Genomic DNA, 23,274 nt, shown 5'->3' on the forward strand with positions numbered 1-23,274 from the left:
GGGGCCCCGCCCCGATCACGCTAATGAGACATCGCGAGGCCCCGCCTCACGGGTTATGCAAATAATGTCCCGGAGGCCCCGCCCCTCCCTCCGGCGCGGAGACTGCGCGGCGCGGCCGGGCCGGCCGACCGCGTCTTCATCTCCGCGTTCGCCCGCTGGCTGGCGGTCGGTTTGTCTGTCCGTCCCGCCGCGCCGGGGCCGTCTAGGTGGAGCCAGCGCTCAGGCGGCGGTAGTGTCGACCCGGTGAGGGGGAGGGCCTCGGGGCGCCGCCTGTACCTCTTCTCGCCGGCTTCCGGCCCTCGTTGTGTCTGTCTGGCCAGGGTTCGGTTCGTGTGGGTCGGGTCCCCTGCGGGTCCAGCGCGGGGAGGGGGAGGGGAGGCTGCCAGCTGAGGCTTGGGGACCCAGCTAGGGGAGGGGTGGATGGGGACAGGACCCTGGTGAGGCGGACGGTGACTGGGTGGTTGTCGTTCTGTGTCCGTGTGTGTGTGGTATCAGGGGTGTCCGTGTGGTGGCTGTGTGACTGTGTCTCCCGCGGCTGTCTTTGTGTGATTGTCGCCGTGGGTATCACTCTGATGGTGACTGTGTGGTGGTCGTGTTGCTGTGGCCGCCTTTGTGTGGCTGTGTGACTGTTCTCACAGTGGTTGTGTGGCTGTTTCGGTGTCTGTACGGTTGTATGCATGTGATTGTCATTGTGTGGCTGTTGTGTGTTTTTTTTCTGATGGTGTGTGGGGGTCCATTATTATGTGGCTGATCGTGTGCCTTTCTTACGTGTCTGTGTGCAAGTCTATGCCAAAGTCCACGTATGTGCCCTTGTGTGGCCGTGTGGATGTGGCTGTGGATGGCAGGGCTCTTCTGTGACTGTCAAGGTGGACCCAAGACTTAATATGTGTCATTTTGTGCCTTGTAATTGGGGGCGTGACGCTGTGACCAGTTCTGTGACCCCCCACCCCCACCCCGTGTGTGGTGACTTTTTTTGATGTGACTCTTAAGTGTATTGGCAGCCTTGAGTCTCTGTCCCTAATGGGGGTGGAGTGGGGCTGTATGTGGGGCCATGAGGTGTGTGAAGGACCTCCTGTTGTGTCCCAGTGACTGTGTGTTGGGGGCAGGGGATTTGTTTGATCTGCGTGGGTGTCTGTGACAGGCCTTGTGCACACCGTGCTGTGTGAGTGTGCCGTTGTGTGTAGTGGGTGTTGGGCACCTGTCTGAATGAGCGAGCCCATCTTGTTCATCACAAGGCTGACACCCAGTGCATTGCCTGTAACCTAGCAGGCCCTTCATCCTTCTTGGTGGGATGAACGAATGCTGTTAGACTGGATATGTGTGTGTGTGTGTGTGTGTGTGTGTGTGTGTGTGTGTGTGTTGGGGGGGGTGGTTGGGATGGAAGCTTTGGCTGAGTTGTGTACTCTGGGTGGGGTGCCGATGTGTGTCTGTGTCTCTGTGAGAGTGAGGGGGCCATTGGCCTCGGGCCTCTGGGATCTCTGGTGTGACCCTCACCCCACGTGTAACGTTGCAGAGCAAGCCACGTGGATGGGGCACTGGACCCAGAGTGCCTACCCCTGCCTGTCTGGGCCTCAGTTTCCTCATCTGGGCAATGGGGGTGACCATCCCTGCCCTGCTGGCTGCCAGGAGCGGCTGTGAATCTGTGGGCGTGGCAGCAGCCTGCGGGAAGCCATAGGGCCGGATCACAGGTGAGGTCTGGCTGGGAGAATGGGTCAAGCAGGTATGACTGTGTTGGCCTCTCAATGCTGGGGACTGACTGAGGTTAGACTGGGGTGGGGGGAGGGTGTGCGGGTGGAGGGGGAGATAGCCCTCTCTCATAATACAGGGAGGCAGACGGGCTGGGAGGAGGGGGAAGGAAGGAGAGAGGGAGAGGCAGCTGGGAGAGAGGGAGGGCCTGGCCATCAGCCCAAACCAGTCAGGCACAGCCCATGGGGACAGGAGAGGGAGGCCCCTGTGGGCTCTGGGGGAAGTGGTATGGGGGGAGGGGCCTGGTGGAGGTGGGTAATAGGGAGCATGGGGCTTCCTGTAAAGCACGTAGGGGAAGAGTATGGGGTCTCCTAAAAACTATTGGGGTGAGGAACCTTCTTTGTAGAAGAGGGGTTCCCTTTAAGCAGGATAACCCTCTGCTGAAGACCAAGGGGAGGGTTCCCACATGCTAAGGGAGATAGGCCCCCCTACAAGGTATGGGGTCAGAATCTCCTGTGCAGGCTGTGGGGGACCACTCTAGAATCGGTGGAGCCCCTAGCAGAGGCTGAGCTGAGCAGCTTGTATCGGTGGAGGCAGGTGCCTCTAATAAGCTGGGATGGGGGAAAGACCTGGGTATGTGGAGGTGTGGCCAGAAGGCTCATGGGGGCGGGGCCGGGGTTCCTTGACTGTAGCTGGAAGAGCCAGGGATGGGGGAACAGGCTGTGGCACGAAGGCTTAGGGGGTGGGGCCAAGTGTAGTTGCAAGGGCCAGGGATGGGGGCCAGGGTGTGGCCAGAAGACTCGAAGAACAGATAACCTGAGGCTCCCTCTAGGCCCCGCCCCTGGCGGTCCCATTCCCTCTGCATCTCCACAGGCCTAGCCATCATCATGGCGGGAGGGAGACCTCAGCTGAAGAGGAGTTTTTCCATCATCCCCTGCTTTGTCTTCGTGGAGGTGAGGAGCACAGTTCCTCCCTGGCCCAGACCCTCAAGAGGGAGGAGGCACCTTCTGAAGTGGCACTCCCTGAGGTTCCAACCCACCTCTGCCCATCCTTACTGTGGAACTCTGGGCACCTCACATGCCTTCCCAAGCCTCAGTTTCCTCATCTGCAAATGGGCACAATTGGCATCCCTCCCTCTCTCTTAGGGCTGTTATGAAAATAAAATGGATTAATTCTAGAAAAAGGTTTAGTATGACACCCAGCCCACAGTAAGAGTTAACACCTGTTGTGGCTGCTTGTGTTGGGTTGGTGCAAAAAATTCATTATGGAGAAACCCAAATTACTTTTTTTGGCCAACCCAATATTTCTACCAGTAGTTTTCTTTCTCTGTTGCTCTGTCCCTCCACCACACTCACTTTCTGAGCCCTGGCCCTGTTCTCTCTCCCTCTTCCCAGTCTGTTCTCTCTACCCTCTCCTCTTCATCTCTGTCTGTATCTCTCCTCCTTGTCTCTTTCTCCATCTCTGTGTCTCTGTCTCCATGGCTCTGACTCAGACCTGACCCTTTCTTTCCTCTCTCTTCTCTGTCAATCTCTCTCCCTACCCTGACTGGACGGCAGTCGGTACTGCTGGGCATCGTGGTCCTGCTTGCCTACCGCCTGGAGTTCACAGACACGTTCCCTGTGCACACCCAGGGCTTCTTCTGCTATGATAGTACCTATGCCAAGCCCTACCCAGGGCCTGAGGCTACCAGCAGAGCACCCCCAGCCCTCATCTACGCCCTGGTCACCGCTGGGCCCACCCTCACGGTGAGACTGGTGGTAACCCGGCTCAGACTATGGGAAGGGACTTCCAGGAGGCAAGAGGGCCAGGGGGTGGTGGGCGGAGGACTGGGTTTGAAGGCCAAGAAGACCACACCTTGGTCTTGCCCACAGATCCTGCTTGGGGAGCTGGCGCGTGCCTTTTTCCCTGCACCACCCTCAGCCGTCCCCATCATTGGGGAGAGCACCATCGTGTCCGGGGCCTGCTGCCGCTTCAGCCCCCCGCTGCGGAGGCTGGTCCGCTTCCTGGGTGAGTGACTTGGTCAGGGGTCAGCTGTGCAAAAGGGAGATGGGCCAGGCTCAGCCATAATAAGAATTCCAGGGGGAAAAGGGCCCTAGAATGTCCATGATGGTGACTTCATGGGGCAAGAGGAATTTGGGCTGAGGGCAGGCCTAGGGAGGTTCTAGAGATATGGGTTTGCCCTAAGCCAACCACGATGGCAACTCTAAGAGGAGCGCCCCAAATTGCCACAAGGAGAATCTCAGGCAGAAAAGCACAGGAGGTCCTTGGGGCAGTGGGCTGAGATCCCTGGCAGTGCTCTAAATATGGTCTCAGCCGCAGTTGGTGGCCTTGGGGTAGAAGGGCAGAGCTCACCCGAAATGGTGGTCCCTGGGGCAGAGGGCTGAAGATCCTCCAGGAGAAAAATGAGCAGCTCAGTAATAGCAAGAACAAGGGCAGGTAGAGGAGGCTCAGAATGACATCGTAAGGGACTATGGCCCAGCTGTTATGGAATATGGTGCTAGGGGGAGTCCGAGGTGTGTTTTCATGTCAGTCACAGGAACAAGGAGACAGGGACCCAGATGGACCTTAAGGGGGCTCACAGGAGAACAGCTGCTGGGCCCTGGCATGAACCCCCTCTCTCATCCTACCCCAGGGGTCTACTCTTTTGGCCTCTTCACCACGACCATCTTCGCTAACGCGGGGCAGGTGGTGACTGGCAATCCCACGCCTCACTTCCTGTCTGTGTGCCGCCCCAACTACACGGCCCTGGGCTGCCCGCCACCCTCACCGGACCGGCCAGGGCCTGACCGTTTCGTCACTGACCAGGGTGCCTGCGCCGGCAGTCCCAGCCTGGTGGCTGCTGCCCGCCGCGCCTTCCCCTGCAAGGATGCTGCCCTTTGCGCCTATGCCGTCACCTACACAGCGGTGAGCCCCGAAATGGAGGCAAGGCAGTTGGGGGCGGCCAGTGGTCAGGAGACCCTGTGGGCTGGGACCTCCAATCCCTCCCGGAGTGAGGCCACGCCCTGCATCTCTGTGACTCCGCCCCTAGGGCGGAGGCTCTGACTCCACCCCTTGGAGTCTGGTCACGCCCCCATCTTGAGTCAAGAGCCATCCCTTGGTGTTTGGCCACGCCTCCAGACCCACTAACTCCGCATCCGAAGGAGGCTCAGCTCTATAGACTCTGTCCAGGGAAGCCTAGTCAAGTCCCAGAAATGTCACAGGTCCTGGTTATTGGCTGGGTGACTAGGTGGGCTTTCAACTCTGTCCCCTGGAGCCCTTGTCCCCCACTTTGACATCACCTTTTATTGGTCTGGCCATACTCCTGAGTCAGTTTTGCTGAAACTTCCTGATTCTTGTCCCCTGCTTTTCCCTGGTCGCACCCACTGTTGCTCTGACTCCTTTTTCTGGCGTTGGGGACTATGCTTCTAACCCTGTTAGTGGTCCCCAGGTGTTTGGGGCCTCCACCTCCTGGAGCTCCTGACAGCACTTGTCACTTGGGCCTGACTCCAGCCTCTGATTTTGTGGCTACACCCTCAGCCAGCAAGTATCTTTCACCATCTGTGATTGGTCTCCCGGAGACCTGGGGCCCCAGACCCTATCTACTGCTCTTTGGTGTTCAGGCTACACCCCCTTCCCTGCAAAGGCCCACTGGGGGTCCATGACTCCATCCCCTGAACTCCAGTCCCCCTGGCTGTGTTCCTTGGAGCCCATGGCCAGTGCCTCCAGCCCCAGTGCGGCTCCTCAGGGTTCAGACCTCACCCCCTTCCCTGAATGTATTGTCCACATGAGTTTGGGAACTGCTGCTGCCGTGTGACCTCTGACCTGCCTGGCTCCCGCAGATGTACGTGACACTCGTGTTCCGCGTGAAGGGCTCCCGCCTGGTCAAACCCTCACTCTGCCTGGCCCTGCTATGCCCTGCTTTCCTGGTAGGCGTGGTCCGCGTGGCCGAGTACCGCAACCACTGGTCAGACGTGCTGGCTGGCTTCCTGACAGGGGCAGCGATCGCCACCTTTCTGGTGAGCCCCTTTGCCTTCCATCCCTGACCCGAGGCAGGACTGCGTGATGATGAAGGGTGTGGACTCTGTGTGACCTTGTGTCCCTTAGCCTTACCTAGCTGGGACATTCTCATCTGTGAAATGGGATAACAGGTTTGCGACCCGGGTAAGGCAAGTGAGGCACTTGCTTGAGTACACCAACTAAGGGGGATGCCAAAACACTCAAGATCAATAAAAATATTATAAATAATAATATAAAAATAATCATGATAAATTTTATTTTATTTATTAAAAATAATTTTTTTGGAGGCATATGGCATGCAGGATGTTAGTTCCCCGACCAGGGATTGAGCCTGTGTTCCCTGCAGTGGAAACACAGAGTCTTAACTACTGGGCCACCAAGGAAGTCCCAAGATAAATAATATTCTAATGAAATATTTTTCCAAATCAGGATTAATGCAAAAACCCATATTGTCCAAAATACCAAAAGTTTAAATAAGGACAGGATTAGATCCTGTTGTTACACAACTCAGTGTCACTTGCCTCCCCATGTGGAATAAGTAATAATGGTACCTATCTCTTAGTAAAGTGGAAACAGCAGTGTTTGGCACATTACAGGCACCATAAAAGTGTTAGCTGTTCTTGAAAACCTAAGCCTCGGTTTCCTTATCTGACAAATGGGAATAGTAATCTCCCTTATTGGCCTCAGGCCTCAGCACACCCCTTTTCTCTGTCGATAGGTCACCTGTGTCGTGCACAACTTCCAGAGCCGGCCACCCTCTGGCCGAAGGCTCTCCCCTTGGGAGGACCTGAGCCAAGCCCCCACCATGGACAGCCCCCTCGAAAAGTTAAGTGTGGCCCAGGTAAGGGGGGCCGGGGACTGCTCCCGGCTGGAGAGGGTGGTGGGTGGAGGGAGACCAGGGAGGGAGGAAGTCGGGCAGGCGGTGGGGGGGGTCTCAGGGCCGTGGAGAGGTAGAGGGATCACTCATCTCTGTGGACCTGGGTCCGGGGGGAGGCTGTCCCACAGAATGGAAGGGTGTGTCCCCCTCTCCCTCCCAAGGAGACATGATTAATCCTGAAAACTCGTTATCTGTTCCATTGGGCTCTATGCACTTTGAGCCCCTTGTGGCTGTGGCCAGCAGTGCCCAGGGGGCCACTAGCCCTTCCCCTCTGCCTCTTTGTCTCAGGAACCCGAGGGCTGCAGGCCGCATTCGACACCGGCACGGCTCACCCCATCCAGTGAGTATCAACTGGGTGGGAGGATAAATGGGGGGACTTCCAGATGGCTGTCACTGCCACAGAGGTGTCACTGTGCTCTTGTGGCCCCTCCCAAGCTTTCTAATCCCTTGACTTCTGATTCCTGATCCCTAGAGCCGCAGAACTGCGCCCGCCGTGGCCACCTGATCCCCAACTGCGTGTCCTCCAGGGCTCCAGCCATGTGTTCATCGCCCCGTGTGCCCCGCCCTCGATTGAGGTCTGAGCCGACGCCCCTGCCTCTGCCTCTGCCCCTGCCAGCAACAACCCCCAGCCAGGGCCCCTCGCCCTCTTCCCCTGGACCTGGGGGGCCGGGCGGGGGTGGTGGCCGTGGCCGGAAGCTGCTGCTGCCCACACCCCTGCTGCGGGACCTATACACCCTTAGCGGACTCTATCCCTCCCCCTTCCACCGGGACAACTTCAGCCCTTACCTGTTTGCCAGCCGCGACCACCTGCTGTGAGGCCTGACACCCACCCAGAATCTGCCCAGTCCCCATTTCTTCCCTGCCACACGTGTGTGTGCGTGTGCTGTGTGAGTGCCAAAGCCCTTGTCCCCAGGCCAGCCAGGCCCAGACATCAGAGGATGGCTGGAAGGACATGGAGGGGACCCCCTGTCTCTTGCCCTCTGGGACATCCAAGTGGGCATAATTGGGAGGTGGGTCCTTGCCTCCTAGGATTGCCCTTTTAAGGGCCAAAGCCTGATCCCATTGGCCATTGCCCAGCCAATGGGAGCTTCCCAGTTCTCAGAATCCTAGCCAAAAGGAGTTTACTCCAGCCAATAGGAGAATCCCCTATTTTTAGACACCTCAGGCAAGAGGGCAACTCTAGTCAGTGTTCAGCCTCTGAACAACAAATAGGAGTCCTTGGTTCTCAGACTCTCAAGGTGGGTGGGTATGATTCCAGTCAATGGGGGACCGCCCATGTCTAAGCATGTGCGAAGGAGAGAGAGCTCTCTCCTCAGAATCAGAGTCCAGCTGGAGGGTCGGGGGCAGGCTCCCCCATAGCAGGGTCCTTGGGGGTACCCCTTCCTCTCTCAGCCCCTCCCCCATGTGCAATCTCTCACCCAGTCTCTCCTAACTCCCAACTTGTGCAGGGCTTACCCCATTTCAGAGGTTTTGGGGTTCAGGGTGCTGCATTCCCCCTTGCCTGTGCCCAGGTCACTCCAAACCCTTCTGTTATTTATTAGGGCTGTGGGAAGGGAGTTTTTTTTTTCCTTCCTTAGAACCACCCCTGTTCTTCCCACTGCCCCCCCATGCCTCAGCCTCATACAGATGTGCCATCAGAGAGGCATGGGTGGAGCAAAGAGGGCTCCCCATCCCCGGCAGCCAAAGGCAGTGGGCAGGGGAGACACTGCCCCCCTTTCACACCCCCTCCTCATCTTTAATAAAGACCTGTTTGTAACAGAAGTTTGGCCACCTGCCTTCCTCCTCCAGGTGGCAGGGGTGAAGGACTTTAATGTTGGGTGTAGGAGGTGTCAGTGAGGCTGGGTGTGAGTGATAGTCACAGGGAGATAGTGGAGAGGCAGCATGAGACTGTAGGGTCCATGACTTGTCTTTAAACCAGGCTCAGCATTTCCTGGGTGTTTGACCTCAGGAAAGTTAATTAACCTCTCTGTGACCTCAGGAAAGTTAATTAACCTCTCTGTGCCCTCGATTCTTCATTTGTCAAATGCAAACAGCCCTGCAAGGCACATGTAAGGCACACAAACATACTGTGAAGGGCCTCATGTGGCTGTCTTCCTTAGATGGCTGGCCTGTTTCTGACCATGACCAGGGTGCTGAGGGTACAGGGAATAGGGTGAGGCGACCATAGAGGTCCTAATACAAGGGGATGATGAGGGCAGTAGGAACCTCCATGCTGAATCCCTGACTACATGGATTTCAGCCCCTGTTTTGGTGGTGCTGAGAACCAATCCCTGAGGGCCCAGCAGAGACTGGGGAAGGTAGAAGGACAGGGAGCCACATACAGCCCCCCACACACAAACACGCTGTGGTTTCAAGAGACTTCAGACAGGCCATTCAGGGCACGGAGTCATTCAAAAACCAGGGAAGGGAGTCTACTTTCCTTTCACATTTATTCATCCATCCATCCATTTATTCAGTCAAAAAACATTGTGGAGCACACCCCATCCCACCCCCATGCATGCCAAGTGCTGTTTTGTCAGGCAAAGGAGCTGCAGTACTAAGCAGAACAGACACAAAACCCTGCCTTCATGGAGCTCACATTCTAACACCAGAGAAACAATAAACAATATAAATAAGTTAGCCACAAAACTACAATTCCCAATTTCAAGAAGGTCTGGAAACCAAAATTATCCTCATAACTCATTTGTGGCAAAACCTGACCTGAACTGACATAAGGTCATTATAGTTTTTGTTTAACTTAATGTGAATATTCTTATGTTTCATTGCAGATGAAGTATAGTGTTTGATTTAGAATGTTACCCCAGGTCCAACTAGGGGTGTTAATCAGTACCTCATATTTACACCATAGTACCTTTTGAAAATCTGAAAAAATCTAAATTTCAAACTGCAGGATCAAGAATTTGGGCCAGAAATTGGTATCGTTGATATGTAAGATATTGATAAGTAAAAAAAAATAAAAAAAAAAAGATATTGATAAGTAATAAACAGAAAACTCAAGCTAGAGAAGACAGTGGGACAACTTTGGAATGAGGACACGGTTTGCAATTTAAAGAGAGTGTCCAGGGAAGCTATTTCTGAGGAGTTGGCACTGGAGATGTGGTGTGGAGGGAGGGAGGGACGAGAGCCCTGCAAATAACCGCAGTGTGGGGTGGGGGAGTGTTCCAGGCAGAGGGAACAGCAAGAATGAAGGCCCTGAAGTGACAACGTGCCGGCTTTGTTCAGGGAACAGTGAGGAGACCTGAGCAACTGGAGCAGATCAAGCGACGGGGAAATAGAAGGGAAAGGAAGTGTACCTGGAGGAGTGGGGTGTGGTTGATTCTTCATTGCAAGAAATGAGATGGACGCATGAGAGTGCTGAAAGCAGAGGATGGATAGGATCATGTAGCCCCCTACTTCACCGCATGGAGTATCTATTTCCAGGGCTTGCCTTCCCCTGAGCCCCGTCCATGGGGCCCAGCAGAGAGGCAAAGTGTCAGCACAACGGACAGCATCCTACGAACAAACCAGTTGGCGCTGTCCATGGTCCTGATGTTAAGGGCAGGCCAAGAAAAGGTCAGGTTGGGGCTGCCGGGCACAGTGTCTGGACCGGCTTGGGAGGGTGGAGACTGCAGCCCTGGCCTTGCCCACCCCCATTACAGGGTGGATAATCTTAGGTAGAAAATCCAGATAAAGATGTTCCTGCTTATTCAAAAGGCTTCTCCACATGACCCACTGCATCTAATCCTCAACTTGACCAAAAGAGCTCCTTTCTGTAATGTAAGTCAGACCATGACCCTCCTGTGTCCAAACGCTCTCTGGGCTCTCTGTGGCACTCTGTGTAAAAGCCAAAGTTCTCCCAGTGCCTCCAGTCCTTTGCACTTGCAGATGCCTCCCCCCGGAATGCTCTTCCCCCACATATTTGCATGATCCGCTCCCTCACCTCCTAGGAGCCTTTCTTCAAGTGTTACCTTCTCAGGGAGGCCTGCCCCTACCGTCCTATTCAAAATTGCAAAAACCAAACAATTGTCCCTTCCCTTTCTTTCCCTGTGCAAACCTCTTTTTAAAATTTTTTAAAATACAGACTTATCATCTGCTCATAGACTATTTAAACTCTTCATGATGCTTGGTGGCCATTATCACCTCTCTCACTAAGATGTCAGTTCCACTGAGACAGAGATGTTGTTATCTGTTCACTGCTGAGTCTGTGTGCCTCCTAGAACAGGGTCAGGAACAACATACATGCTCAATAAGTGTTTGCTAAATGAATAAACATCACTTGAGGATACCAACAAACTAGGGAGGAACACAGACTGACCCTGAGCTGTCCACCTTGCCCTTTGGTTTTGCCTCCTCCAGGGGACCCCTGTAAGGTAGAGTCCTTCTGTCAGGACTTGAAGATGGGGTCCCAAGAAGCAAGGGAAAGAAGTGGTGTATGCATGAGAGATACACCTAACGTCTGCATTTCTGCCAGTATATGCATTCAGGAGCACCTATCCTATGTCAGGTGCCGTGCTAGGAGCCGGAGACCCAGCAGTGAAAGAAAGAGGGACTCTACCCGACTGAGCTGACATTCTAGTGGGGAGAGAGGCAATAAGATAAATACATACGGTTGGAAGTGATAAGTATTTGAAAAGAAAATAAAGGTGAAGAAGCAGTGAAAGAGTGAGGAGCGGTGTGATTTTACACAGGTAGTCAGGAAAAGTGAGTGATATTTGAGTAGAGACCTGAATAGAATGGAAAAAACAAGGGATAGATATCTGGGAGCTGAATGCTCTAGGAAATGGAACAGCAAGTGCAAAGGACTTGAAATGGGGCTGTGTTCAGCATGGTCCGGTGTTTATAACTATGTGGAACTGTGTGATACAGGTGCTTGTGTGTTTAGAGTGTTGCAAAGCGAGGTGAATCAGGCGATGAGGTGGTGCATTTGACAGGACGAGGTAACAGTGTGCCTCGTGTGTGTGTGTGTGTGTGTGGCGGCAAAGGAATGGTTGGATCAGACTGTGTTCTGGTGTGCTTGCAAGAGAAAGGGTGTGGGGGTATGAATGCGAGAAAGAGTATGTATGGGGTGCTTTGTGTCAGGATGATTGTGACCATGTGGGTGGTGGGGATTCTGAAAGTGAAATATATGCAGAGATGCCTTGTGTGTGTGTGTGTGTGTGTGTGTGTGTGTGTGTGTGTGTGAGTGTGGGGGTGCCTGTCTGTGTGAGTGGGTGTATTGAGGGATGTTGTGAAGCTCTTTTCTGGCCCCAGAGGGAGAGAGAGCGCCCTGGAAATCTCAGTTCCTCCCTGCCCCTGGGTCTCCTGGCAACGGCACCACTTTGAAGTTACCAGGAGACAGAGTTGCCAGGGCAACAGGGCTGTGAGTGGCAGCTCTGGGGAGAAGTCTGTGTGAAGATATCCAACCAGTGCTCACTTGGTCATTCACCTTGTTCTTCCTTCTCTCCTAGTTTCCAATCTATCCTACCTTTCTTTATTCATTCCTTTAACAAGCATTTTGAGACTCTGCAATGCCCTAAGCACTGTCTGGGCGCTGGAGATACTGAAGTGAATATGACAAAGAAGGTCCTGCTGTGGCTTTCCCTCAGTCTCCCAGAGTCTGCATCTTTGCCTCCTCTCTCTCTCTCTCTCTCTTTTTTTTGTTCTATGGTCCTGCCTCTCACTGTACCCTAAGCAGGACTCAAGAAGCCCCCAGGCCAATGAGGAAGCCAGCAGAGACTCTTCTCACAGACCCTCAAAGACACTCCTTTGCTGTCTGATGGATATTTTGCACATAAATATCCTCAAGCTTGCAACCCCAAACACACACATTTGTGTAAGCATTCAAGCGCAGAGAGAGACAAGCACATAGCTTATCCACCTCTCCCCTTCATTGTCATTAGGAAACATCAGCAGAAACACGCGCGCGCGTACACACAAATTCATCACAATATTCCTAAGATACCATGTGCTCCACTTTACAGGTGGGCAAAGCTGAGCCTCAGAGACTTTAAGTAATGTGTCCATGATTAGGGCCTGTTCCCTCCAACTCTCAACCCTTATATTGTCTGATTAGCTGCTTAGTTCACAATAATAGTATTCGTGGTGCTTCCGCCAGCGGACTCACTTACAAGAGGGCCTTATTGCCCTGAAACGCCTCCATTTGTTGCTCAAACTAGGTTATTTGCCCCTTCACCAGGGGAGGAGCTACGAAACGTCGATCTAACTTTGAGGAACAGATTTTTGGACTAATGGAGAAGCTAAGTGCACTGTAACCAATGAGAGCCCGCCCTGGGCGGGATTAAGGGCAGGCACCGGCCGCCGATTGAGCAGAAGTACGCGGCAAATGGCGGAGACGCTGAGGCGAGTGCTAAACTTGGGCAGCGCGGCGGGCCCCGGAAAGAACACAGCTGAGGCCGAACCGCCTTTGCTGCTGCTCGGCGGTCCAGGCTCTGGAAAGACAGCGCTGCTATTCGCGGCGGCCCTGGAGGCGGCAGGGGAAGGCCGAGGCCCGGTCCTCTTCCTGACCCGGAGGCCCCTTCAAAGCCTGCCCCGCAGGACTGGACCGGCGCTGGAACCACTGCGATTACAAGTAGGGAGGGGTGGGACCAGAGGTGGACCAGCCCGTAGCGGGGCGAATGGGGCATTGAGTGACAGGCGGAGACAGACCAATGGCGGAGACGAAGCGACACTGTGGGAAGGAATATGGACGAGTTGGGGATGGGACTGTACGAAGTCTTGTTAAGATTGAATGAGAAACCATTCAGTGAGGGAGCGGGATCCACAAATTTGCGTCCCAAGGGGTGGAGTCAAGGGCGGAGCTAAACATTAGTCCGTGGTGGAGTTGGACGCTACGGGCAGGTTTTCCGTGGAAAGATTGCCCTAAAGATTTGGCAGAAAGGCATACCTTGTCCTTAATAATACCGGGCAGTGACGAGTGCAGGATAAGAAAAAAAGGAGGGTGAGGGGTTGGTGAACGGAAGAATATTCGATCCCTCTGAGCTGCTTCACGCTGGAACCAGAGGTCTAGTGGGTGAGAGACTCGTCGGCGGGAGTATGCAAGGAAGCAGGACTGCTCTAACTGTAAGCCCGACTTCCTGTGCTGAATCTGGCCCTTTCCTTTTTCTCTTTCTAGAAGATCCGCTTCCAGTACCCACCCTCAACCCGTGAGCTCCTCCGGCTTCTGTGCTCTGCCCACGAGGCCCGTGGACCAGCCCCCTCACTCTTGCTGCTTGATGGCCTGGAGGAGTACCTAGTAGAAGACCCTGGGTCCCAGGAAGCCGCTTACCTGGCTGCCCTGCTTCTGGACACAGCTGTCCACTTCAGCCACCGGGCTGGGCCTGGCCGGGGCTGTGGGCTCATTGTGGCCCTCCAGACCCAGGAGGAAGGAGGAGACAGTGGAAACGCTCTTCAGCTGGCACTCCTTCAGAGGTATTTCCCTGCCCAGTGCTGGCTGCAGCCGGATGCATCAGGCCCAGGACAGTGCTGCCTCCGAGCCTCCCTGGAGCCAGGTGGGCTGGGCCCCAGGGAAGAATGGGGGGTGACTTTTCAACCAGATGGAGAGATGACAATCACCCCATGGCCCACCCAGGCAGGTGACACCAGCTCGCACAAAGGTTCAAGGTCTGGAGGCCAACCGTGAGCTTTGACAACTTCTCTATGCCTGTTTCCCTGTCTGGAACATCTACCTCAGTTCAGTTCAGTTCAGTTCAGTCGCTCAGTCGTGTCCGACTCTTTGCGACCCCATGAACTGCAGCACACCAGGCCTCCTTGTCCATCACCAGCTGCGGGAGTTTACCCAAGACAGCAAATTCAAAGACCTTAAGATTGTAAAGTGCTTTTTCTCTCGTAAACATACCATTATCCTGTACATATTGTGCCCCGCCAACATATTGTTTTTCTGTTTTGAATTTTATAAAGAAGAATTTCATGATAAATGTAATCTGAAACTTCCTTCTCCCTCTCAACACTGGTACTAAGATTTGGCCACATTTTCATTCATTCCTTTTTCCATACTGCTTGTAATTCAATGAATGACTATACCCTAAATTAGGTATGATCAGATTGACTTATTTACTACTATTAACACTCGTACACATATCCTGGTCCATGTGTGTGAGGGTTTTTAGGGTACATATCTAAAAGTGGAATTGCTGGAATAGAAGGTATGCTTTCCTAGGTTATGTCAAACTTTTAAAAATCAGTTAAGCCAAAACTTCCATTGAGCCACTTGATTGACCTTTGGTGTAATCAGAGTGCTTTCTTAGAACCAGATTCAGAATAAAGCCTTAGGAATTAATGTTAGTATTATTCTTAGTGGCAGAGACTAGCTAGCTGCTCATTAAACAGCTCTTCTCTCCTGGGTGCACAGCTGAACTACCTTTCCCAGCTGTCCACGGGTCTTACTGGGGTCACATGACCATTTCTGGCTAGTAGAATTTGTAAAGAAGAGGTGGCGCCCACCTCCAGGTCACATCCCTAAAGTGGCCCACAAAATCTTCTGCTGTCTCTCTCTTGTTGGCTGGCAGGATGTCCTTCTGAAGACCCCAGAGTACCCCTAGGAGATGGTTAAGCTACAGCCTGGGTTTGTGACTCATCCCAGGGATAAGCTAACCATCTATTTGAATTGTATGAGAGAAAGTGCTTCCCTGGTGACTCAGCTGGTAAAGAATCTGCCTGCAATGCAGGAGGCCCGGGTTCAATCCCTCGGTCGAGAAGACCCCCTAGAGAAGGGAATGGGTTGTTGTTAGGGCAGCTGGCATAACTTATACTGACCGATTCACTCTGTTATTATTATTCAGATTGCCAGGTCAGAATTTTAGACTGAACTCCACAGACTTTTTGCTGCTTCTCCTATGGCCTGGGCCCAGGGAAAAGATGGGGCTTACAGGTATTTATAGAAGTCACGACAGGAAACTTGTATATATTTATATATAAAGTATATATATATATATATTTATCTATCTACACACAAAAAACTGTACATTTAAAAATACTGCAAGGCTGTGACTTTCTGAGCAGGATGAATTGAGCAGAAAGCCAAGGTCAGCAGGCCTCACTGACCCTGCCGGATAAACCTTGGGCCTGGAGTAGCAGTGGGGTCATTCTGGGTCCCTGTGCCTCTGAGGGCTGGAGTCCTAGGAGCAGGCCACGTAGCTCGGGGGTGAAGGCTTGGGGGCTGGGATGAGGCTGTTCTCATAAGGGTTGGAGTAGGGGCCATTGGATGAACCCCCCTGGGCTTCCTGGGAACCCCCTGAGCTGTAGTCAGTTGAGATGCCAGAGTCGGACACCACGAGGTATAGGTACTTTAGGTGGGGTGGGGTGGGGAGCAGCTCAGGGGGCAGTGCCCTTGGGCGCAAGAGCTGGGAGCTGGGGTCAAGAATGGTGTACTCAAAGCTGGCAGCAGAGGCCCCCTCCGGCCCAGGCTTCAGGGCCAAAGCGGATGTGCAGGAGGACGCTTCTGAAGCTTCATCTATGGTCACTGTGTCCAAACTGCCGCCAGGCTGCAAGAGGTCCTCACTTGGCTGACTCCGGGGCAGCAGCCACTTGTCCAGCACCAGGTAGCTGTCTCGGGCATGCTCACTGCCCACTGGCTCCAGGAGGGGCCCCCCGTCATCTGCCCCTGGTTCCACTGCCTGCGTCACCCCCCAGCAGCATTCAGAGAGGACTTCCAGGGGGGCAGGTGGGTCCTCTGGGAAGGGGGTGCTGGGGCTCCACCACAGACAGCCGTCAGTCTGGTACAGCCACAGCTGGGGAAACAGCACCAGCTTGCTCAGAGACTTGGAGTTCGGCCACAGGAGCAGGGAAGCCCCAGGCCTGGAAGGAACAACCAGGCCGCCTACCTGGAAGTTACCCTTGTGGGTGGTGAAGAGGCCTTCAAACTCGCTCTCAGGGCTTGGGATGCCAGGCCAGATCTTCTGCTTCAGAGTCCTGGTGAAACCAAAACAAACAGATCCCTGGGCCTGTGTCACTGAACATTCACCAACACCCCCTCAGCACCATCCATGGGGCAAAGATACTCCTAGTCCCTTGTGATCATGTTGAAGGCAGAGGAGTGCATGGGACTGAGGAACAGGGGTTCTGCCAAAGCATCTGCAAGGCCCTACAGAAGGACAATGGGAACAGGGTTTTGAAGGATACATAGGAGTTCAATATACACTGCCTTATGGTCCCTCTAAAACCCACCCAGGCTTGTCTGAAGGTCCATTATGCTACTTTCCTCCTCACTCTTTCCCATGGTTCTCCAGTGCATTCAGGATAAAGTCCAAACTCCTCCCTACAGAAGACCCTGCATGATCTAATCCTGTTACCTCCCTCATCTCCCCACCCCCCTCTTACACACTCTGCTCTAGGCATACAGCTTTTCTTGCAGCTGCTTCAACGTTCCAAGCTCATTCCCATCTCAGGACCTTTGCACTTGCTGTTTTTCTCTCCCTTCTTTTCATGTGACTGCCTCCTTCCCAGGATTCAGGTTTCTGCTCTGATGTCACCTCCTCTCACCTATCTTCTGTCATGTCTCCATGTGCATGCATGCTAAGTCGTTTCAGTCATGTCTGACTCTTTGTGACCTTATGGACTGTAACCCACCAGGCTCCTCTGGCCATGGGATTCTCCAGGCAAGAATACTGGAGTGGATTGCCATGCACTCTTCCAGGGGATCTCCCCAACCCAGGGATCGAACCTGAGACTCTTACGTCTCCTGCACTGGCAGGGGAGTTCCTTACCACTAGTGCCACCTGGGAAGCCCGATATTTCTGCTATCTCTCATCACAATTTATAATAACTGTTGGCTCCCTTATGTGTTGTGTGACTCAGCTATGAGATCCGCAAGAGTAGAGACACATCTGGTTTGTTCTGTGCTTGCTTTCCAGTGCCTAGCACATAGCTGGCACTCAGTATTTCCCAATCAAGTAAATAAACAAGGCTTTGAAAGAACTAGGAGATTGCTTGGCAGGCATGGCAAGGACATTCCAGGCAGAAGGGACAGTGTGTCCCAAGGCTTGGGGGTGTGAAAACACATAGTATGTACTTGGGCTACAAAAACTAAATTACAAAAACTCAGGATGGCTGGTCATGTCATAAAACATCTAAGGAGCTTGACTGGGGCTAAATCGTTGCATGCAGCCCATTTGGTTGGCTTTACAGAAGTTGATGAAACTGGGAAAAAAGTATTCACAAAGAAGGGCTTCCCCGGTGGCTCAGTGGTAAAGAATCTGCCTAAAAGGCAGGAGATGCAGTTAGACGCAGGTTGCATCCCTCAATCGGAAAGATCCAGGAGGAGGGTATGGCCACCCACTCCAGTATTCTTGCATGGAGAATCCCAGGGACAGAGGAGCCTGGCGGGCTACAGTCCATGGAGTCGCAAAGAGTCGGACACGACTGAAATGACTTAGGATAGTACGCACGCACATTCACAAGAGAATCCAAGAAGGAGCAGCCACTGAGGTAGGAGGAAAACCCAAAAAGTATGCCCAAGAGCAGAGAATTTTAAGTAAGAGTCTGGGTGTGACTTGGCTTGCATCCCGACCCTGCCATGGACTCTTCATTGTGTAACCCTGGGCAAGTGCCTGCCCGTCTCTGAGCCTAGGTTTTCACAGGGAAAGGGGAAAGTTAGTGGAAGGGAGTCTGAGCCAGATGCCGAGTGGGGCGCTCACCGGCGGTGGGAGAGCAGGGCTAGTACGGCCAGCAGCAGTAGAATGAGCACGAGGACGAGGGAAAGAGTCAGGATGAGGGGGTCCAAGTCTGGGGGAGGAGGGGAGAAGTCAGAGCGGTGAGCTTGGCCCCCATGCTCCGCCCAGCCCCTCCTACCTCCCTTGCCTGGGCCTCACCACTAGCCGTCAGCAGTGACGCAGGCTCGGACCAGGCGCTCCAGAAGCCACCGAAGCTGGGCTCGGCCATACGCGCGCGTACCGTGAAGGTGTAGCGCGTTCCGCCCCGCAGGTTGCTCAGCAAGCACTCCGTGCGGCCGTCGAGGATCTCCACCTGTGGGCGGGGCCCGGGTGAGGGGTGTGGCCAGTAGGGCCGGGGTGGGCAAAGGAGGGCATATGGGGGTGGACTCTGAGGGAGCCAGGCAATCAGAAAAAGGAAGAACGGAAACCAAGAATGGGGAGGCGGGCAATGAAAGTAGGAGGCGGGGCCTAGGAAGGCTTGGGGCCAATCAGGATGGAGCCCTGGGTAGAAACGGGCGAACTCCAGCTGTTTAACAGCTTGACCTGCAAACAGACAGGGCGGGCACAGGAGCGGTCTAGGGTTCCAGGCAAGGGTTAAGAAAGGTTGAGTCCAGGTGGGCTGGGAAAAGGGGACCACTGGGAAAGGGGACAAGTCAGGGGACCTAGAGATGTCTTGGGCTGGGAGTGGAAGGGACGAGGCCAAGGGGACGGGGCCCTAGTGACAGTCTGGGTGAGACTTAGAGGGCCTGTCGACTCTGGAGCCTTTTGGGGCTAGGTCATAGGGGCGGGCCTCACCCTCTGTGCGCCCCCTGCGGCGTTCTCTGCCGAGATGTTCACCTCATAGCGGATAAGGCTCGCCATGGGTGCCCCAGGCGGCGGGAGCCAGCGCAGTACCACGTGGCCGCCCTCGTCGGCTCGCCGAGCCACAAGCCTGGCGGGAGGGTCTAGGAGCACTGCAGAGAGGGGTTTGCTTAGGTGGGCGGTAACTGGGACTCCCTCCCGACCAATCCCCGGTTCCCAGCGCACTTACCCACTTCGTTGATGTGAATGGTACGGCGGTAGCGTGAAGCGCCCGAGGAGGCCGCAGTGACGTGCAGCTCTAGGGGCACGAAGCTCGACGTGTCGGCTGTAGGCAGCGAGCACCAGAAACGCACCAAGCCGCGGGCGGTGGGCGCCTGATGCAGGCGGCATGGCTTCCACGGCTCACCCCTGTTCAACCAGGAACCAGCGAGGGTAGGGGGATCAAGTTTGGAGGTTTCGCGGGGACCGAGGGCGCGTTTCTGGACACCACCACCAGGGGTCGTCCCAGCCCCGACGTACGTGACGCCTTAAGTCCTGCTTTGAAGCGGTATTGTTCCTGCCCTGAAGTTTGCGATTGCCCTCCAGCAGTGGTCACGGGAGTGTTCCAGCCCCGACCACTAGGGTGCATGTCAGCCCTGACCCCGTGGGTTTCCCACTAGTGCCCACCAGCAGAGATGCCATCCGGTCCCTGGCACCAGGAAACATCCCAAGGTGCGAGCTCCTGAGAGGTCTGCCCGGCCCGCCCGCCCCCTCCACCTGTGGGGCGCTCCACCTGACCCCTCCTCGTTCGACTCACTCGAGCTGGTAAGAGAAGCTGTAGTTGTCCGGGCCGACCCCGGCGCTAGCCGCTTCCTCCCAGAAACACACCAAGTCCTCCAAGCGCTCGGTGAAGCACAGAAACTCATTAGGCTCGCGGGCTGTCAGCAGGGCCGCTGAAGATGGGGGTCAGGGGAGGGGGTCAAGGGACCCGAGCCCCTTTCTCGAACCACAGCATCCCTCCCTCCCTCCTGCCGCCTGTGCGGACCGATAAGAAAAAAAGCCCCGCCCCCGTTCTTCCAGCGGGGCCCTTCGAGGGGTCCGCCGAAGTAGTGCCCCCCAAACTTCCAAGCGTAGGTTGCGTGTCTTATTGTCTCCCTCCAACACACACGCCGCCCACCCGCGACCAGCTTTGCTGAGCGCAGCATTCAAGGCCTCCTCCTCCCGCTGCCGGCCCCGCCCCAGCCTAGGGACTTGCGTGCGGGTGAGTGTGTGTGCAGGAGGCGGGGTCCCCTATCAGCCCCGACAGGCTCCCGGCGGCCCGATAGCGCCAACCGTGCCCCCCGTTCCCCTCCCTCAACCCCGCGGACCCAGGGATCTGGCGCCCGCATGCCAACCGTGTTTACAGTCGCCTGCGACTCGGCCCCTCTGACTCGGGTTTTACCCTCCCTCCCCGCCTGGAGGGTCGGCTAGATCCCCTTAGCTCAGGGACTCTAGAATACAGGACGACAGCACCACCCCTGCCCCATTTAGCGTTTAGCACATCCCAAGTTCGTTGAAGAGATAAAGCAGGACTCTTAACGCCCCCTTCTAGCTTCTCCCCCAGAATCCAGTCTGGGGATATAGACCCCAGCATGCCATATGAGATCCCAATCTAGGGGTTCAGACACCATCTTGGGCCCCAAGTCACAGACTCAGAATGAAAACCTGGGTGGTCCCAAGGATCCGGGCAGAAAGTTCGGGCCCTAATATTGCCCTCCAAGATCCAGTGCTGGGGTCCACATCCAACTCCACCCTTACCTTTGTTTTCAAACTTGGGGTCCGGTGGATTGGGTGGGGGAGCCCAGGCTGCCCCAGCGAGCAAGAGGCAGAGGAAGCCAATTCCAGGCCGGAGGGGTGCCGGGAGATGATACATAATGTAGCCCCTGCCGCCGGGGGCCCAGGGCTCCTGCCTCCCCACTTCTTCCGCCCCTGGCACACGCCACAGCTGGGTCAGCAGCTGCCTCCGCCGGACACAGCTGACCAGGCCTTCCCGGCCTGGCGCCTCCAAGTGGCAGCTCCCCCGAGGGGGCGGGACCAGCAGGCAGCCCGAGCTGAGATAAGAGGGAGGCAGCCGCCCTGTGGGGCCTGGCTACAGAGAACAGGGGCCCTGGGCTCCGCACCCCCTTGCGGGTGGAGGGAACTGCTCTGTTTTCTGCCTCAGACACACCTTCTTGTCGTGCGACCCTGGACGGGTTACTTACCTTATTTGAGCTTCAGCCTTTTAATCTATAAAATCCGACTTGGCACATAGCAAGCATTCAAAAAATGTAAACTACAACTACCGATATTATCGTACTAATCAACATCTCTTCCTAGTCTGGGTAGGAATATAATAAGCAAAATAGTAGCCGTTGAATGTTTGCACAATGTTGGGAAGTACTGCCAGATAGTAAGTACGAAAGAGCCTGCATTTGTAAAAATTACATATATTCTGGAATGCGAGATTTTATTTGTGATTTTGGGGCATTTTCTTTTCTGCTTACATTTGTATACTCTTGGGATTTTATTTTACAAGGAACGTACAGTTCTTTCAATAATCTGGAAAGTATAGAACAAATCATAAAAGCTGTTCTCTTGGGCTGAGCTTCAACTGGGGTAAACACCCTCCCACCCAAAGAGATACACGCCTGGGGAAGCAGGGGGATACCTACCTTATTGCGTCAGCCAGCCCCAGATTAGCCAATCAGAGAGCTCCATTCCCTGGAGCACGGTAATTGGTACAGGGGTGGCATGTGACCCAAGGGGATCCAGTGAGCTTCCATTCTGGGACTTTTCCTGGAGTAGCTAGGAAAGGAGGGGCCGCTTTCTATTGGAAGGCGTGGTAGGCAGATAGAGTAGTCAGAGACATCTTTGTCATTAGGAGGAAAAAAATTGGCTGATGGTGAAGCTAAGGTGGGCTTCTGCGCTGTCTGTTCCGCCCACTTGCAAGGTTCTTCCTCTAAATGTACATGCGGCTCACTTTCACTCTACTCAGGACTCTGACTAAATGTTATTTCCTCAGTGAAGTCCTCCTGGATCTCCCTGTTTAAAATAGCAACCCTCTCACCGACCCCCCCACCCCCACCCTGCCCACGTCAGTCCTTAAATGGCTTGGTAGTAGTAGCAGCAGCAGCATTTTGCATTCCCTGTACTTTTTGTATTAAATATGTAATATGTATTTGATGTTTTGTTCTTAATTCACCGTCTTCATTAGTCTGTTTTGTTCATTTCTATATCCCCAACACCCACAACTGAGCCTGGCATACAGTAGAAGGTCAGGAAATATTTGTGGAGTAAAAAATGAGTGAAAAACCAAGCTGAGAGGTGTAGGGAGACAGCTGACCTTGAGTTAGCCACTGGAGAGAGCTATTCCTGAGTACTCCTGCACCCCCCCCCTTTTTTTTTTTAACCTCCTGCACTTTTAAAAACAGAAGTGGCGAGATTCCCTTGCTGTCCAGTGGTTAGGACTCAGTGCTTCTGCAGGGGGCGTGGATTTGGTGTCTAGTAGTTTGAGTGAACTCCGGGAGTTGGTGATGGACAGGGAGGCCTGGCGTGCTGCGATTCATGGAGTCGCAAACAGTCAGACACGACTGAACGACTGAACTGAACTGAACTGAATTGAACTGAACTGAGGGGAACTAAAATCCCACATGCCTTGCCGTGGAACCAAAGCAAAAAAAAACAGAAGTCAATGAGAATCTCTTCCCCAGGAAATTGGCATTTGGATTGAGTGTGTGTGTGTGTGTGTGTGTGTGTGTGTGAGAGAGAGAGAGAGAATGAGAGAGAGAGAGAGAGAGAGAGAGGCAGAAACTGTAAACTTCTTTTGAGAGGCAAGCTCGCTCCCTGGGTGAGAGCGTATGTTCTGATGCATTCCATGTGTCACTTGCCCTGCACCCTTAGATAAGTTACTTAACCCTCTCTAGTCTCAGTTTTCCATGTATAAAATGAGCATGATAATAATGCCCCCTCATAAAGCTTATGTGAGGATTACAAATAGATTACATAAAGTTATGAGAACGTGCCTGGCACACAGTAAACACTCAATAAGGATAGCAGTTATTTGCTTAAGCCAATTTAAGGACAGGGAAGATTGTGCTGCAGTCCATGGGGTTTGCAAACAGTCTGACATGACTTAGTGACTGAACAACAACAGTAACAATTTAAGAAGAATACTGTTACTTACATCCAACTGCTTTTTTAAATGAATTAATTTGGCTGCATCAGGTCTTAGTCACAGCATGTGGGATCTGTGAGTACACAGATTCTCTAGTTGTGGCATTCAGGCTTAGTTGC

General features: G+C 54.0%; 3 protein-coding genes across 6 annotated transcripts; 2 read left to right on the plus strand and 1 right to left on the minus strand.

Moving 5' to 3' along the window:
- Positions 1 to 105: 105 nt before the first annotated feature.
- Positions 106 to 8,320, plus strand: PLPPR2 (phospholipid phosphatase related 2). 4 transcript variants are annotated; one of them, XM_065932810.1, is made up of 10 exons: positions 106 to 243; positions 1,514 to 1,688; positions 2,560 to 2,639; positions 3,243 to 3,431; positions 3,558 to 3,693; positions 4,319 to 4,590; positions 5,505 to 5,681; positions 6,401 to 6,523; positions 6,848 to 6,899; positions 7,032 to 8,320. In XM_065932810.1, exons 3-10 carry the CDS (start codon positions 2,574 to 2,576, stop codon positions 7,373 to 7,375), a joined length of 1,359 nt encoding a protein of 452 aa, XP_065788882.1. In that variant the 5' UTR covers positions 106 to 243; positions 1,514 to 1,688; positions 2,560 to 2,573; the 3' UTR covers positions 7,376 to 8,320. The 4 variants fall into 4 exon arrangements, with proteins under 4 accessions (XP_065788882.1, XP_065788908.1, XP_065788897.1 ...); XM_065932836.1 differs by having other exon boundaries at positions 6,401 to 6,507; positions 7,032 to 7,195; XM_065932819.1 differs by having other exon boundaries at positions 226 to 326.
- Positions 8,321 to 12,853: 4,533 nt separating this feature from the next.
- SWSAP1 (SWIM-type zinc finger 7 associated protein 1) lies at positions 12,854 to 14,467 on the plus strand. Its single transcript, XM_065932845.1, has 2 exons — positions 12,854 to 13,106; positions 13,650 to 14,467. The coding sequence occupies exons 1-2, from the start codon at positions 12,861 to 12,863 to the stop codon at positions 14,154 to 14,156; spliced, it is 753 nt and encodes a 250-aa protein (XP_065788917.1). The 5' UTR covers positions 12,854 to 12,860; the 3' UTR covers positions 14,157 to 14,467.
- A 1,070-nt stretch (positions 14,468 to 15,537) lies between these two features.
- Positions 15,538 to 20,980, minus strand: EPOR (erythropoietin receptor). The gene is made up of 8 exons (XM_065932858.1): positions 20,761 to 20,980; positions 19,781 to 19,916; positions 19,214 to 19,392; positions 18,979 to 19,136; positions 18,343 to 18,496; positions 18,169 to 18,256; positions 16,357 to 16,444; positions 15,538 to 16,263 (listed from the first exon to the last, which is right to left on the minus strand). The coding sequence occupies exons 1-8, from the start codon at positions 20,873 to 20,875 to the stop codon at positions 15,652 to 15,654; spliced, it is 1,530 nt and encodes a 509-aa protein (XP_065788930.1). The 5' UTR covers positions 20,876 to 20,980; the 3' UTR covers positions 15,538 to 15,651.
- Positions 20,981 to 23,274: the final 2,294 nt, after the last annotated feature.

Source organism: Muntiacus reevesi, chromosome 1 (assembly GCF_963930625.1).
Source record: "Muntiacus reevesi chromosome 1, mMunRee1.1, whole genome shotgun sequence".
Classification (NCBI taxonomy): domain Eukaryota; kingdom Metazoa; phylum Chordata; class Mammalia; order Artiodactyla; family Cervidae; genus Muntiacus; species Muntiacus reevesi.

Excerpts from the sequence above, each read along its gene's own strand:
- PLPPR2 (XM_065932810.1), top strand. The coding sequence starts at position 2,574 with ATGGCGGGAGGGAGACCTCAGCTGAAGAGGAGTTTTTCCATCATCCCC. Across the intron at positions 3,694-4,318 it reads GAGGCTGGTCCGCTTCCTGG|GGGTCTACTCTTTTGGCCTC; the intron begins GTGAGTGACTTG and ends ATCCTACCCCAG. Across the intron at positions 4,591-5,504 it reads ATGCCGTCACCTACACAGCG|ATGTACGTGACACTCGTGTT; the intron begins GTGAGCCCCGAA and ends TGGCTCCCGCAG.
- SWSAP1 (XM_065932845.1), top strand. The coding sequence starts at position 12,861 with ATGGCGGAGACGCTGAGGCGAGTGCTAAACTTGGGCAGCGCGGCGGGC. Across the intron at positions 13,107-13,649 it reads TGGAACCACTGCGATTACAA|AAGATCCGCTTCCAGTACCC; the intron begins GTAGGGAGGGGT and ends TTCTCTTTCTAG.
- EPOR (XM_065932858.1), bottom strand. The coding sequence starts at position 20,875 with ATGTATCATCTCCCGGCACCCCTCCGGCCTGGAATTGGCTTCCTCTGC. Across the intron at positions 19,137-19,213 it reads CATTCACATCAACGAAGTGG|TGCTCCTAGACCCTCCCGCC; the intron begins GTAAGTGCGCTG and ends CCCTCTCTGCAG. Across the intron at positions 16,445-18,168 it reads GCCCTGCTCTCCCACCGCCG|GACTCTGAAGCAGAAGATCT; the intron begins GTGAGCGCCCCA and ends TGGTTTCACCAG.